The following is a 15,767-nucleotide window of genomic DNA, read 5'->3' as shown; positions in this document are numbered from 1 at the left end:
CACATGAAAAAGTGCTCCACATCACTCAGCATCGGGGAAATCCAAATCAAAACCTCAGTGAGATATCACCTCACACCAGTCAGAATGGCTAAAATTAACAAGTCAGGAAACGACAGATGTTGGCGGGGATGCGGAGAAAGGGGAACCCTCCTACACTGTTGGTGGGAATGCAAGCTGGTGCAGCCACTCTGGAAAACAGTATGGAGTTTCCTGAAACAGTTGAAAATAGAGCTACCATACGATCCAGCAATTGCACTACTGGGTATTTACCCCAAAGATACAAATGTAGGGATCCAAAGGGGTACGTGCACCCCGATGTTTATAGCAGCAATACCCACCATAGCCAAACTGTGGAAAGAGCCAAGATGTCCATCAACAGATGAATGGATAAAGAAGATGTGGTGTGTGTGTGTGTGTGTGTGATGGCTGAATATTATGCAGCCATCAAAAGGAATGAAATCTTGCCGTTTGCAACAACATGGATGGAACTGGAGGGTGTTATGCTGAGAGAAGTAAGTCAATCAGAGGAAGACATGTATCATATGACCTCACTGATATGAGGAATTCTTAATCTCAGGAAACAAACTGAGGGTTGCTGGAGTGGTGGGGGGTGGGAGGGATGGGGTGGCTGGGTGATAGACATTGGGGAGGGTATGTGCTATGGTGAGCGCTGTGAATTGTGCAAGACTGTTGAATCACAGATCTGTACCTCTGAAACAAATAATATATTATATGTTAAAAAAAAAGAAGAAGATAGCAGGAGGGGAAGAATGAAGGGGGGAAATCGGAGGGGGAGATGAACCATGAGAGATGATGGACTCTGAAAAACAAACTGAGGGTTCTAGAGGGGAGGCGGGGTGGGAGGGTGGGTTAGCCTGGTGATGGGTATTAAGGAGGGCACGTACTGAATGGAGCACTGGGTGTTATACGCAAACAATGAATCATGGAACACTACATCAAAAACTAATAATGTAATGTATGGTGATTAATATAACATAATAATAAAAATAAATAAATAAATAGAAAAAAGAAAATGAGCTTGTATGAAACAATATAAAAAATAAATAAATCTAAATCCTGGACCTGGAAACATTTTTGCTGCAGCAGCAGCACCTGGGAACCCGGTGGGTGTGCTGAGTCTAGACCCCACCACAGAACTCCTGGATCCAAATCTGCATTTTAATGAGACCCCCCAGGTGATTTGTACTCACGGCAGAACTCAGGAAGCACTGACCTAGAAAGTATGCCTACAATTATTGAACCAAGCTTTCCACTTGGAAGGTATAGAAGACTTGAGGGTGGTCTCATAAAATGTAACTGGTGAGTAAAGTAAAACCCTTCTCCCCAGAAACTGTTTCAGAAGGTTCAGGATTGGGCCAGCATAACATTAAGAGTGCGTGTTCCGGGGTCAGACTGCTTGGCTGGAATCCTAGTTCTTCTGAGGAGTCATACATATGACCTTCTTCAAGCCAGTATCTTTATGCTGCTCTTTTCCCATTTGCAACTGGGCTAGCACCAGTTACTCTGAAGTTCTCCCTGCTTTTAAGTTTTCACAATTCAGGGAGATTCATCTTCTTTTCAAATTTAGCTCAGTACCTGACATATGCATAATGCTGAATAATTACTATTATTCTTTAAGAGTCTCCCAAGCATACAAATGATCAGTATAGGCTCAGATGTTCTCTTTCTGTATGGACTTAGCATGGCTCGCTTCTGAATCTGGAATACAGAGCATTTTAGAGACTTGCCTTCTCTCCTCTGGCATCTGTAGCTCCATTAGCCCGTGGTGGAAATGGGAGCAAGGCAATGGGGGGCACAGATCCACCTACTCCCTGATCTGGAGAAACCGATCTGGCAAGCAACTTCGCCGTTTAGTCCCATGTCCAAAATATGCACTCTGTGTCCACCCTACAGCCTCTAGCCCAAGTATCGCTAATTCCCCCGAATATGACAAAGCAGAGTTTTGGTCTACTCAGTTACACGCTTACGCCAGGACAGATGCAGCAGTTCAAGCTCCTCATGGTGAAAACCAAGTTCTCCGATTATTTTCTCGTTACAGAAAATCCACAGGGACATACCAGCCATATAAATGCCCTTCTGTGATAAGTGAATAGATACAGCCTATAAAATCTCGGCGGCGACGCAAGTGACACCTGTTGCCTGCCACACACCCAATTAAACGGAGAAAAGGCCAAAGGTGAGACAGTCCAGAAATAAGACAGGAAGGAGAGAGAGCCGATGTGCTTATGGAGGAGAAAGGCCCACCCAGCCCTTCCTTACCTTCCCGGAGCAGGAGTGCCTGCTCCACATTGCTGTTGGGGGCGGCCAGATCCAGCGCGCTTTTGCCCCTGGCGTTCCTGCGCTTTAGGGGAGCCCCGTAGTCGGCTAGCAGGTGGATGACTTCCACGCTGGACTGCCTCGCCGCCGCATGCAGGGGAGTGTCCAGACGTTGCCCGCGGTCCACACTGGCTCCTGAAGAAAAGCAGATGACCACAAGCCAACGCGAAACGTTACCGTGGAAATACCAGGAGCTGCAAATACAGTAGCTGGAGATATCTGCAAAGGTATCTGCAATGTCATGACGTGCTTGACAGATCTTTGGAAATACACGACTTAAGCCCAGAACCTCAGCAATGGCTACTCAGACCGCCACAAACTATTATGATGAGAAAAGCGAAGAAAGATATTTTTAGTCATTTAAAATGTTACTTGCTTTCCCGTATGAACTGTGTGATGAACAAAATTAAATATTTGCAGCTCCTTTTACTCAGAATTATTATTTTGGTTTTTGGCAAAGGGGAAAGTGAAGTTTCTTTAGCATTTCTCTTATTCTGGGCTCAAAAAAAAAAAAAGGTTTCTGAACTACTACAGGGAGTAGTAAATGATGGGGGATGAAAAAGAAAAAAAATCTTAGAGATAAAAATTCTGATTTAAAGATTCATAGTATAGACTCTACCTTTATGTCAGTAGCTATGTTTGGGGAACCTTTAACCAAATAATAGTTCAAGACACTCTACTTTTCCCTGGACTCCCAGTTTCTGTTATGCCTTTTAGAACTAAGAAGGTTACTAAGGGGGCACCCGGGTGTCTCAGTCGGTTAAGGATCCGACTCTTGATTTTGGCTCAGGTCATGATCTCAGGGTCATGGAATCGAGCCCGGCGTCGGGCTCCATGCTCAGAGGAGAGTCTGCTTGAGATTCTCTCTCTCTCCCTCTTCCTCTGCCCCTCCCCTCACCTCTCTCTCTCTCAAATAAATTTTAAAATCTTTTTAAAAAAATAATAAAAAATAAAAATAAAAAGGTTACTAAGGATCTTAGCAGGATTGATCTAAAGGAGTCTATGGCAAATGTCTGTTATTTTTGCTATTGGGCATCTACCTGATAACCACACCTAGATTTCCCTCTGGGGAACCATCCCCTGTGGTTCCCAGTTCATGTGTTTCCAGTGAAGCCCAACAACTTCAGTGCAGACTGAAATCTAGGCCTAAGCCAATCAGTGCATTGTACTCCTCTGGCCACTATATTGGCTCAGAGATAGGCATGTGACTCAAAAAGAGCCAATGAAATAAAATTTTTTTTTCCCACTAGCACTTATGGGAAAGAGACTCTTGCTCTCTCTTGAAACCACCAAGGAGAACCATACCAGGTAAATGGAGCTGATATCAAAGGAAGTAGACATTCATTTCTCTGGAAAAGTTCTGTTTCAAGCATTCAAACATCAAATACTGTCAGAATTTTGTCCAGCCTGACAAGAACTTTGTCTTTAGTTTTTTTTTTTTTAAGATTTTATTTATTTATTCATAAGAGACAGAGAGAGAGGCAGAGGGAGAAGCAGGCTACTCACTGAGCAGGGAGCCTCACACGGGACTGATCCCAGGACTTTGGGATCATGACCTGAGCCGAAGGCAGACGCTTAACCATCTGAGCCACCCAGGCACCCAAGAACTTTGTCTTTAAAGCCATGAAAAACCAACAAAGTTAATAGGTTCCTCTCATAAAAAGATTTCTGGAAGTTACCTAATTCTAGAAGTTTCTTCACACAGTCTACCCTCTGGTAGGTGCAGGCCACATACAGGGGAGTTCCAAGTTGAGGCAGTTCTTGGTCAATGTTAACGTTATTTGCCAGCAGGATCTCCATGCACTCTCTATGACCTGGTGGGAAAAAAAGATAACCTTACTCAAGTAAGGGAAATATTGACTATTTATAGAACTACAGAATTGCTTATCTGGAATGGGCTTTAGAAATAACCTAGATTTTTTTTAAGCAGAAAAAAATTGGGGAGGTTTGGGGGGAGAGAAATCTTAGAAAACTCCAAAATCAAAACCATTAAAAAGAAAAGCACGCCCATACTTCCCCACTTAAATTCCCCTTTGCAGCCCTTGAGGTACTTCCAACTAGACTAAGGGCGCCAAGGAGCACAGCTGAAATCACTCTTTACAGTGAAGCCACCAGTTTATAAATAGAGGTTGCAAGATGCAGAGGGGTGAACGACTCATCCTATTATTACCCTGAAAAGCCAGCGCTCAAATGCAAGGCCCAGCCCTGATCCCTCTCCACTACAAATCTCTCATTCTCTTCTTCATCCATGTATGGTCTCACCTCCTTATTTTGGTTAACCTGGAAGACACCTCTGAGAATAAAAAGCCTCGAATATAGAATATATTGAACTGCACTTTCAAATCCTCAAATATAGGATATATTGAACTGCACTTTCAAATTCAGTGGCTAACAAGAAGTATGTAGACAAGCATTGGTCTTGGAGAGGCTGCCCAATGAATAGACTTGATTAATTTGCAGCATACGAATGATTTGATCAGGACCAAATACTTCTGAGGAATTGATGGGAGTTTATAAAGAGTCTGTTCTCTTTGAAGATTTAAGAGTTTTCTTAAAAAAAATCTTACCGTCACTTCACTAATCTTTTTTAATAAGATAACATAAAAGCAAGCTTCTTCTCAAACCTGGTTGATTTATCACAAATGCTCAATTAAGTAAAAATATGCATTAAAATGTACAAATGAGGATCCTATGGATCCAAACTATTTGTTCACATAAGTAAATATTATACTGGGATTATAGCATCCATATGTCAAAGCATGGACTCAGACTGACCTACTCTGTTGGGAGAGGTTTAAAAAATCCAGAAAAAATATCTAGTCAGTACCTAAAACTGCCCGGTAAATACAGGGTATCTAATAAACATTTTTAAATAATTCCTGTCCTTTTAATTTTTTTTTCTTTTTCTTTGCAGAAGAAACTGAGCCTGGTCTGAGTTAAATTTAAGTACTCACAGGAAGTTTTACAAAGTTAATATATAAATGATTAGCACTAATATAACAGCATCTAAAATAATGAATTTGCTATTTATTCTTCCATTCTGTGGATGTTGGTCCCTAACATGCTTACAGATACAGAAAAAAATACATAGACACATGAATTGATGTGTTTATGATAAGCATGTATATATTTTGTAGGCACATAGATACCAAACACTCCAATATAAAACCATCCAAGTATTGCAGAATTACTTCAGTAATTCAAACCATTCCCAATATTTATCCATTTTTAAATGTTTGGATGGAAATGCAACAAACAGATGAACTTTTACTTCAAATCAACCTTAAAAAAAGTTTTTAAAGACTTTTAGATCATTTCCAAAGTAGACCATTTCCCTTCAACTTAAAGGATGTACTTGGAGTTTGGAAAATGACCAGCATCAGTTATTAATAAATGTTTATTAAATATGTATAAGACATCAAAACCATAGATATGTTGAGATTTGGGTCTTTTGTTTCATTTAAAGTAATCCACAAACGGAAAAAAAAAGACAAAAAAAAAAAACAGACTCAAATACAGAGAACAAACTGCCAGTTGCCAGAGGGGAGGGGAGTGGGGGGCTGGGGGAAACAGGCAATGGGGATGAAGAATACACTTGGGATGAGCACCAGGTGATGTATGGAAGTGTGGAATCACTGTTTTGTACATCTGAAACTAATATAGTACTGTGCGTTAATTATACTTCAACTGTTAAAACACGGGGAAAAAAATAAAAGCACAGGAAACAAAATAATCTGCTGCAAAAAAAAAAAAAAAATTACCAAGTGACAATGTTTATTAACCCGGTGCAAATCTTTCATTATTGCCTTTGGAAATAAAGACTTGCATCCCCAATTAGACCAGCAAAGATCACTGTTCTAAAGTGTTCTAACTTCCCCATTTTATTTCTTATCTCAATATAAGAGAATAATTCCACCACTGAGTAAACAGAAATGTTGCTCTATCGGTGTGACCTTTGACAAATGGCCTTGGCCTTTCAGTGCTATCTTCTTGTTCATGTCTAGCCGATGCATAGAGTTTTTAAAGACCTTCACTTTACTCTCTTCCCTCATTTCAAAAGTAACTGAGAATACAGGAGGCTAGAATCAACTTCAAGGTTTCTAATGCCATGCTTTTTAAAGTTGCAACTTTTTGCAATAACTAATGACCTTGAAGTCAGCAGCTCATCTCGAAAGAGTATATTGCTTGCCGTGGACAGTTACATTTAATCTTCCATTAGGGTTCCCATCATCAGCCTTGGCTTTCAGACGCTTTCATAATTTATTTTAGTGGCTGATGTTTTATGGGCTTTGGGAGAAGAGCTGTTCTTTTCTAGTAAAGACAAAGACATAAGCAAAAAGTACGACTCATGGAAGTCACCCCTGCAGGCTTGACCGGGCCAGCTGCCCCCAAAACACCAGCAAAGAGCTTCGAGAAAGGGCTGCCGAGACACTGACTCCCTAGGAAATTCGACACCTGAGACAGAAAGCTGTTCCCAGGGCCCAAGAAGGGCGGTTGCATGCCCCACCGGTACTTCCTAAAGATTCGGGCGCTCTGAAGTTGCAGCTCTGGGATTCTAAGCAACACACAGCCTACCGGTTGAAGGTCTGGGTGTTCCTTACACGGTGACCCCTGCACCGCTGACTCGTGCAGATCGGAGTGAGCCCACCAACGCAGCATGCGCAATGGGATGGCCCCGTTACCTCTCTTGACTGCCTCGTGGATGGGTGAAGCCAAGTGCACCTCCGGCTGGGCCTTGGCTCCAAACTCCAGCAGCACGTTGACACACGCAGCACTGCCGCTCCGGCATGCATTGAACAGGGGCGTGGCCCCGTGAACCGTCACTCCGTTGACCTAATGGTGAGCAAAGAGACCCAGAGGATTTGCCATTTTTCTCTCACCGTTTTCACGCATGTACTCCTGTGCATCTGCCTGGAGGAATTTCCCAGGCCGGTGAATGAGCAAGGGAACGCTACATCATTACACTTAATTACGTTTTTTAGATACCAGTAGCCTGTCAAGTCTTACCTATAAGTAATATCGCAAGTGGGGCAAAATGGGAGAAAGCTTTTCAAATGTATTCATGGGTATTCCAGAGCCTCTTAGGAGCCTCCTAATCATTGAGGGGTTGTCCTACTTGGTGGTTAAGAACATGGCTTCTGGAATCATTAGCTTGGTTGGGTTCAAATCCCAGCCCCCTCTCTTCTATCTGTTCAGAGATCTTGGTCGGAACACTAATTTTCTGTGCCTCAGTTTCCTTAAGTGAGGATCATAAAAGAATCTACCTCATGAGGTTATTGGGTGGATCAAGTGAGTTGCTACACATTAAACACTTAGAACATTGCCTGGTGCCCAGTAAGCATTTAAGCATTTGCAACAACAATTATTTTCACTTTCCATTAATAAGGATCTGACTCCCGCTCCCAATCATGAACAAACATGGCAGGAACCAAAAATGCTGGAGAAACCAGGTCCCCAAATCTGTGCTTGCAAAAAAAAAAAAAAAAAAAACTCCCCACCGCCCCCCCCCCCCCCCCCAGTTCTGTCTTTCTTGCCACGAATTTCCTTGCTGGTCTACTATAATCCATACACACCGCATGTGCTGGCAGTGACTCCCAAAGAGATTGTGATCAAGCCAAACGCACAAAGAAAATAGCCATCAACAAGGTGTCTCCAACCACCCTTGCTGCCTTCCAAGGATGTGGGAGGCATCTTTGAGTATTAGCAATAGATTGGAATGAACATCAGGGAACCAAGGCATTCGGGTGGAGAGCCTCTGACAGGATGGAAATGGAGGACAATGAAGGCTTGATGTCAAACCATTTGCCTTAACAACTGAGGATATATGCTTGTGATAATCAGGATCCTAAATTTTCTTGTTTCAGAAACCAAAAAAAGGGGGCGCCTGGGTGGCTCAGTCGGTTAAGCGTCTGATTTCGGCTCGGGTGGTGATCTCAGGGTCTTGAGATCAAGCCCAGTGTATGGCTCCCTGCTCAGCCAGGAGTCTGCTTGTCCCTCTCCCTCTGCCCCTCCCCCCGTTCATTCTCTCTCTCTCTCTCAAATAAATAAAATCTTAAAAAAAAAAAGAAACAACAAAAGGTATTTCTCCACAGTGCCAGGATAGCCCCTGTTAAATTGGAAAGTTAAAGAGGAGATGCTAAGGCAGCAGAGACAGACAAGGACAGGGCAAAATGTGTGTGAATTCATATAGTCTAGCGATTTCTAACCTATTTACATTTTTCCTGAAAAAGATTTGGTGGGGCTGGTTTCATTTGATTTGTTTTTACTGAGAATCATCCTCACCCTCAGTCCCAAAGCCTTCAAATTTGATTTCCTAAGTTTCTCAGCAAACATTTATTCAGCACCTATTAGGTGCCAGTGTTTCAGCAGCAAAGGCGCGGAAGAAAATTGCCTCTCCAGGATCGGTTGAATTCTATCAGGGAAGACCCACACGGACAGAGATGATTTTGATACAGTAATGGGAGCTTTAGATCACTCTAGGAGCAAGACAAAAGAGAGTAGCAACTTGAGAAGTATTTCGGAAGTAAAATGAGCAGGCTGTGGGGATTAGTTAGCAGGGGAGAGGGAAGATCCAGGCTGAGCCCAGGTTTGGAAGGTGGGAAAGCGGGGCTGTGTCTCGCCGGGTCTTGGAGACTGGGCGGGCCAGAGGCGGGCCGGTCCCCGAGGGAAGAACATCCTAAGCACAGTTTCGGATGCACTGAATTTGAGGCACCCAGAGGGCTGCCAATTGTGAGGAATTTTCTACTGATGGACCAACGTTCTTTGATTCTTTCTCTCCTTCTGATTTAAATGTTAAATAATACAATATTTACCAACTCTTCCCTCAGAAGATTGCCACAACCAAGGGACCATGTCTTACTCTTTTCTTTGCCCTCCACAAAACCTCCCAGCATTGTACCAGCACACACTCCTCTACAGCCCGATGTTGTTTGCTCTTTTCCACCAACAGAAGGAAAGGGCCCTCTGGGGCACCTGGCTGGTGCAGTCGGTTAAGCATCCGACTCTTGGTTTGGGCTCACGTCATGGTCTCAGGGTCATGAGATCGAGCCCCGCATTGCACTCATCGCAGAGTCTGCTTGGGTTTCTTTCTCTCCCTCTCCCTCTGCCCCTCCCCCCACCTAAAATAAATAGATAAATCAATAAATAAATCTTTAAAAAAAAGGAAATGGCCCACACCCAACCTCACCCTCATCATTACATGTGAATTGACTAAGTGGTAACCTAATAAAAATACACAACCACTATGGTATCAGGAACATTGATTGCTTTGCCCAAGAAAGACTTTCATATTCAGTTCTACATGTAGAAACCCAACTTCCACAAAAAATGCTAAGAAAATCTCTCGTAAGCACTTAAAAACATTGCAGCTCATGAAACAAAGAACACAGGGACTGAATTTAAAAACCAAAATTAGCGGGGCGCCTGGGTGGCTCAGTTGGTTAAGCGTCTGCCCTTTGGCTCAGGTCATGATCTCAGGGTCTTGGGATCAAGCCCCACGTCGGGCTCCCTGCTCAGCGGGGAGCCTACTTCTCCCTCTGCCTGCTGCTCCCCCTGCTTGTGCTCTCTCTCTAATAAATAAATAAAATATTTTTTTAAATTAGCAACAAAATGATAGCTGGCAACTAAGTAAACGTCATTGAGATTTTCAAAAGTTTTAATTTTACAATTCTATTGTGATATCTTTATTACACACAGCACCTCAGCCACTCCTTAGCCTTGAACTAAGGATATTGGGTGATGTATGGCAGTGCTGAATCACCATATTGTACACCTGAAACTAATATAATGCTGTATGTTAACTGCACTGGAGTTAAAAAATAACATAAAAATAAATATACAAAAGAAAAAGAGAAATAAGGGTAGAATTTTAAAATAAGATAAAGTTAATTCTGTTGGATTTTTTCAACGTATTATTTACTAAAAGCTCATGGGATGATTTTGCTCAAGGATAACAGTTTAGGGCGTTGCATTAAGAGTGTTTCTGTTGTTGTTCGTTTAATTTGTGTTCTTTCCAATGTTTCCCAATCAATTTCCCCAGATCGGTTTTCAGATAACTTCAGTTCCAGTTGCTCTTTTGAAACTCAGCATCACAATTTTCAAAGATTCCTGTAAATTACCTCATTGGAATGTTCGCCCACAGGCACAGAGGCTGAAGAGGGGAGGGACCCGCAGTGTGTCAGTGGCTCAGGAATGTGCACGCAGACAGGGCCAGACCTGCCTACACCCCCAGGGGGTGCGCCATCTGGAAGGTAGCATCTCTGTAGACGCTAGCAGGTGCACCTGGGCAGAGTCGCGGGGGGGGGGGGGGGGGGGGAGCGGGACTCACGTGTGCGCCCTTTTCCAATAAGGCTTTAGCGCAGGCTACGTGGCCTCCAAGGCACGCCTCGTGGAGCGAAGAGACCCGGTTAATGGTCACGAGGTTCACGTTGACACCCTAGAATTTGGAGAGAAGGGGTTAAATGCTGCATTAGCGATAGCAATGGCAGCCACTCCGGGACTTCAGAATATATAGTCAAGACACACGGATCTCCTAGGATGCGTGTGCCACAGTAGCAGCACTGCTGGGGGCCGCAACTCCGCTGCGTCCCAACCCTCATCCCAGCCCAGTCCTAGCACGTCCCCCTCCTCTTCCTGCCACCCTCCACCTTCCTCGTCTCGGAGTCCATGTGACAGATGACAAGATCAGCGTAGCTGTTGGCCAACTCTGACCTCATGCCTTGGTTTTCACAACTTGGCCCTTACCATTCCCCCCACCCCATCCCGCCCCATGGTGACCACTTTCTGTCTGGGAAATGAGTGAGGTCCCTGCCAGTCCTTCCCAGCCCAGTTCTGCTTCTGATTTCCTGCCTCCTCACTGGCCAGTTGAAAGCTTCCAAAACCTAGTGCGTGACCCTGAACCCCAAACCCCCACCGTCTCCTGCCAGACCTCCCTTGATGCCCAAGACTGCCGGTCCCTTCATCTTAGGGCCTCTCTATGCCTCCTTGGTCCTGTCCACTCTCGTGTCCTGAATATGATGTCATTACTCGAGAGCTGTGCTATAGATTTCAAATCGGGTATTTAATACAATTAGAAAAATCTTGTCCTTTGCCTATATAGGATTTCCTTTTTTTTTTTTAAGTTTTATTTATTTATTTGAGAGGGAGAATGAGATAGAGAGCATGAGAGGGGGTAGGGTCAGAGGGAGAAGCAGACTCCCCGCTGAGCAGGGAGCCCGACGTGGGACTCGATCCTGGGACTCCAGGATCATGACCTGATCCGAAGGCTGTCGCTTAACCAACTGAGCCACTGTTTTTATTTTCTTAAAAGGATTTCCTTTTAAGAAAATAAGAAAAACAGGCTAGTCCACAAGGTGGCAGCAGTGCACTAGAAAAAAAACTTGCATCTGGCTTGCAAACTGTCAGAATCCCTGCATTTCTGCATGTGTAATGCTGGACCGGCCTGAAAGACCATCTAGAGTGAATGGCCTCCATTGTGCACGAGGAAATGGAGAGGCAGAAAGTTCAAATTATTAATAAGACTTAAGGCTCCCCAGCAGTCGATGACAGCCAGATGACTCTGAGAATCAGGAGCTCCTGATGCCTGGTTTAATGCTTTACTCCACCCCACTGTATGTGAAATAAAGTAAAAAATAAAATGGAATAAAACATTTTTCACGAAGGTGTAAGGGTGAAGAAGTGGGCATGCGCTGTGAAAAAGCTGAACTTCTCTCTGAAGAACACTCCTCACACATTTAAGCACACTGGTTTACAGAAACCAACATGCTTATGGAGTATAGTTAAAAATAAAAAGGGGCACCTGGGGGACTCAGTTGGTTAAGCGTCTGCCTTCGGCTCAGGTCATGATCCCAGGGTCCTGGGATCGAGCCCCGCATCGGGCTCCCTGCTCAGCGGGGAGTCTGCTTCTCCCTCTGACCCTCTCCCCTCTCATGCTCTCACTCTCTCTCTCTCAAATAAATAAATAAAATCTTAAAAAATAATAAAATAAAAATAATGAAGTACTAAAGGCAATGTGGGATCCTGGATCAGAGCCTGGGAGAGAAAAAGGACTCTGTGGAAAAACGGGTGTAATTCCAATAGCCTGTAGTTTAGTTAACACTATTGTACCAATATTAATGTTGACTGAAGTACATGCTTATGTATGATATTAGCACCAGGGGAAGCTGGGTGACATGTATGCGGGAACTGCCTGCACTCTTCACAACTCTTTTTTTTTTTTTAAGATTTTATTTATTTATTTATTTATTTATTTATTTATTTATTTATTTCAGAGAGAGAGAGAGAATGAGAGATAGAAAGCACGAGAGGGAAGAGGGTCAGAGGGAGAAGCAGACTCCCTGCCAAGCAGGGAGCCCAATGTGGGACTCGATCCCGGGACTCCAGGATCATGACCTGAGCCGAAGGCAGTCGCTTAACCAACTGAGCCACTCAGGCGCCCCTCACAACTCTTCTTTAAAATTATTCCAAAGTTAAAAGTTTATTTAAAAAAATACTAATAAGGGGCGCCTGGGTGGCTCAGTTGGCTAAGCGTCTGACTCTTGATTTCAGCTCAGGTCTTGATCTTAGGGTTGTGAGTTCAAGCCCCACATTGGGCTCCATGCTGGGTGTGGAGCCTACTTAAAAAAAATACCAATAGAACTGTTGAGGTGTGGGGCTGAGAGGGAGGAGGTGGATGCAAGACTTTTCACCTTTTAATATCACTTTATTTTCGAACTATGTGAATATATTTCATATTAAAAATAATCAGATCAAATTTTAAGTGCTTAAAAATAAATAAGCAAGTGATAAAAATCAAGTACAAAATCCATTTGATCATTACTGGGCAGTACTGTTTTCCTTTTGCCTCTACTTTTTTTTTAAGATTTTATTTATTTATTTGACAGAGAGAGACACAGCGAGAGAGGGAACACAAGCAGGGGGGAGTGGGAGAGGGAGAAGCAGGCTCCCCGCCGAGCAGGGAGCCCGATGCGGGGCTCGATCCCAGGACCCTGGGACCATGACCTGAGCCGCAGGCAGACGCTTAACGACCGAGCCACCCAGGCGCCCCATTGCCTCTACTTTCTTAAGAAGTAACCCAACTCATGAAAGAGGAAGCCAAAAAAAAGGTGTGCGTGCGTGCATATGTGTGTGTGTGCGTCACGCGCACACACACAGAACAGTGTGCCCAGCTGTTTAAATTCAAAATGATAAGGAAGCAAGGTTCGGTGGTAGCTAGAATGTGGAAAAAAGATGTAATAAATCACCTCCTCTATACACATGTAGACGCTAAAACAAAGTAAATGGAGCATGTACACTTTCGTTCACTCATTTGACAAATATTTAGTAAGCCATTATTCATTGTTCAAGGTGCTAGGGATATAGTCATCAATAAAAATAAAGTAGCCTTAATAACTAAGACTTTAATAAATCTTCCCAAAGGAGTAAGATTTACCCATGTCAACCTATTGTAATGTTTGCTCTTGAGATACTGTATCATCCGGGTAGGGAGTCTCTAAAATGGCTCCCGGTGATCCCTGATTCCTGGTCTTGGCTCACCGTGTACTCTCGTCCCCTTGAGTGTGGGCTGGATTCCCTGACTCCCATCTAATGAATAGAATATGACAGAAGTGATGGGACATCACTTTGGCGATTAGGTTATACTAAGACTTGCTTCTTAGGCACTCTCTCGTGCTCTCTCTGGGGGAAGCTGGCTGCCATCTCATGGCACAGTCCTGTGGAGAGGCCCTTGTGCAAGGAGTTAAAGCCAGACCACAAGTACATGAGTGAGGTTGGAAGCAGATCCTCCCCCCTCAAGCTGTGAGGCAACTGGGGCCCTGGCTGGTACTTGGCTGCCTGCAAGAGACTCCGAGCCACAACCACCCAGCCAGGCTGCCCCTTGGCGCACAGAAAGCACGCAAATCTGTGCTTGTTGTTTTAAGCCACTGTGTTTTTGAGGTCATTTGTTATGTGGTAATAGCTGACGAATGCAATTTCAGGGCTGTTGTTAGGCACACAGGGAGAGGATAGGGTGAGTTAATGCAAGAAAAATGTGAAGGCATCTGCTGCCCCCGTCACAGGGAAACTGCCTCTGGGGTGAAGGCAGGCCCAGAACGGGGAGACGGTGCTGGGCAAAAAAAAAAAAAATTATATGTACACCTAGACTGGCCGTGCGGGCCCCCCAATGGGGTGAGCAAGGCTTCTGCCCCAGCCAAAGCTCCAAAAGCACGATGCCGATTATAGCAGAAGCACAAAGGAGCACGTCTCTGGTTTACCTACCTGTGCAATTAAAGTTTTCAGGGCCAGTAAGCGCCCCTGGGCCGCAGCTTCATGAAGTGGGGATCGGTCAGCCCAGCAATCTGAAACACAAATCAAGCTCAGAGTCAAGGTCTGGAGTCTTCTTCCGGCTGTTCCGTCCCGCTGCCCACCCACCGTGGCAGGGGGTTTGGGGGAGACAAAGGCAGCTTGTAGCACACATCGGGCTTTCTCATCATCAGCCGCTTTCAGGGCGACAAGCCACTTGAGTGTACAACTCACGGGTCTGGTGGTGTGTGCAGAGGGAGCACAGACCATCTCTCTCACTCTTTGGGGGGCAGTTTTAACAAGCAATAGATTTAGTTCGAATACATATCGCCCCGGGCCTGAATCTGACAGCTCTAAAGAAGGCAAAGTGAAGGGCAAAGCTGGTCACTGAGCCTCCCTGCTTTCATCCTGCCCCCGCCTCCCACCCTCACCTCTACCCTGAAAACTCCACAGCCTGGACCCCACGAAGGAGGCTGGAGGATCAGGGGAAATGGGTTGGTTCGTTCTCGATGCCCTAGGTAATTGTCTCGGCTTCATTTTGGTCACGAGGCATATCTATTACCACGATGCAGAATAGGTATGGTTTTTCAGATGACACAATCTCCCACAATTGCCTGTGGGCAGTTGAACGTGACAGCTAAGTGCAGAGCCCGTGGGGCCACAGTGCCCGGGGTCAGGTCCGACCTCAACCCCTTCCTGCCGAGAGGGGCAAGCTACCAAAATTAATTTTGACCTCAATTTCATGATCTGTAAAATGGGGGGTCTAGTAATTTGGTATTTAGCAAGTGCTTTGGTCTCAAAGTAGGCCAGTAAAACACATCCATGATGTTAGGTATTCAAGGAACTTATGATTAATAAGTACGAGTATTTCTTTTTTTCCCTGTAATCACTCGTTAGTAAACAAGACTAACCAGCTTCAAGGGGCATTTGAGAAGTAAGCCTCTTTAAACATGCCAAAGGGCGATCATTTGTTTGGGATGAATACCTGTTCCAGTTTGTAAAATTTCAAACATAATTGTGCTCTTCGTTCATCGAACAGCATGTAACACAATTTGGATTCACACAAAGGGTCCATCTTACCAACCTTTTCTAGGGGATCCTGATGGTGCCAAGAATTTGGGTTTTCCTATACCTGCAACCTTGGCAAATGCAAC

General features: G+C 44.4%; 1 protein-coding gene across 4 annotated transcripts in view; it reads right to left on the bottom strand.

The window, feature by feature from the left end:
* Positions 1-15,767, bottom strand: part of ASB11 (ankyrin repeat and SOCS box containing 11) — a 33,559-nt gene that overhangs the window by 9,761 nt on the left and 8,031 nt on the right. For all 4 annotated transcript variants that reach the window (XM_073902056.1, XM_073902057.1, XM_073902058.1 and 1 more), the window contains exons 2-6: positions 14,590-14,669; positions 10,664-10,771; positions 7,020-7,170; positions 4,017-4,151; positions 2,281-2,472 (exon numbers count right to left, since the gene is read on the bottom strand). In XM_073902056.1, the coding sequence (XP_073758157.1) occupies positions 2,281-2,472; positions 4,017-4,151; positions 7,020-7,170; positions 10,664-10,771; positions 14,590-14,669 (666 nt within the window). The remainder of the gene's footprint in view (positions 1-2,280; positions 2,473-4,016; positions 4,152-7,019; positions 7,171-10,663; positions 10,772-14,589; positions 14,670-15,767) is intronic.

Source organism: Callorhinus ursinus, unplaced genomic scaffold (assembly GCF_003265705.2).
Source record: "Callorhinus ursinus isolate GAN/ISIS: 27379988/994484 unplaced genomic scaffold, GSC_fseal_2.0 scaffold16, whole genome shotgun sequence".
Lineage (NCBI taxonomy): Eukaryota > Metazoa > Chordata > Mammalia > Carnivora > Otariidae > Callorhinus > Callorhinus ursinus.
Note: the sequence above shows the minus strand (reverse complement) of the source record. Positions and strands in the feature narration are given on the sequence as shown.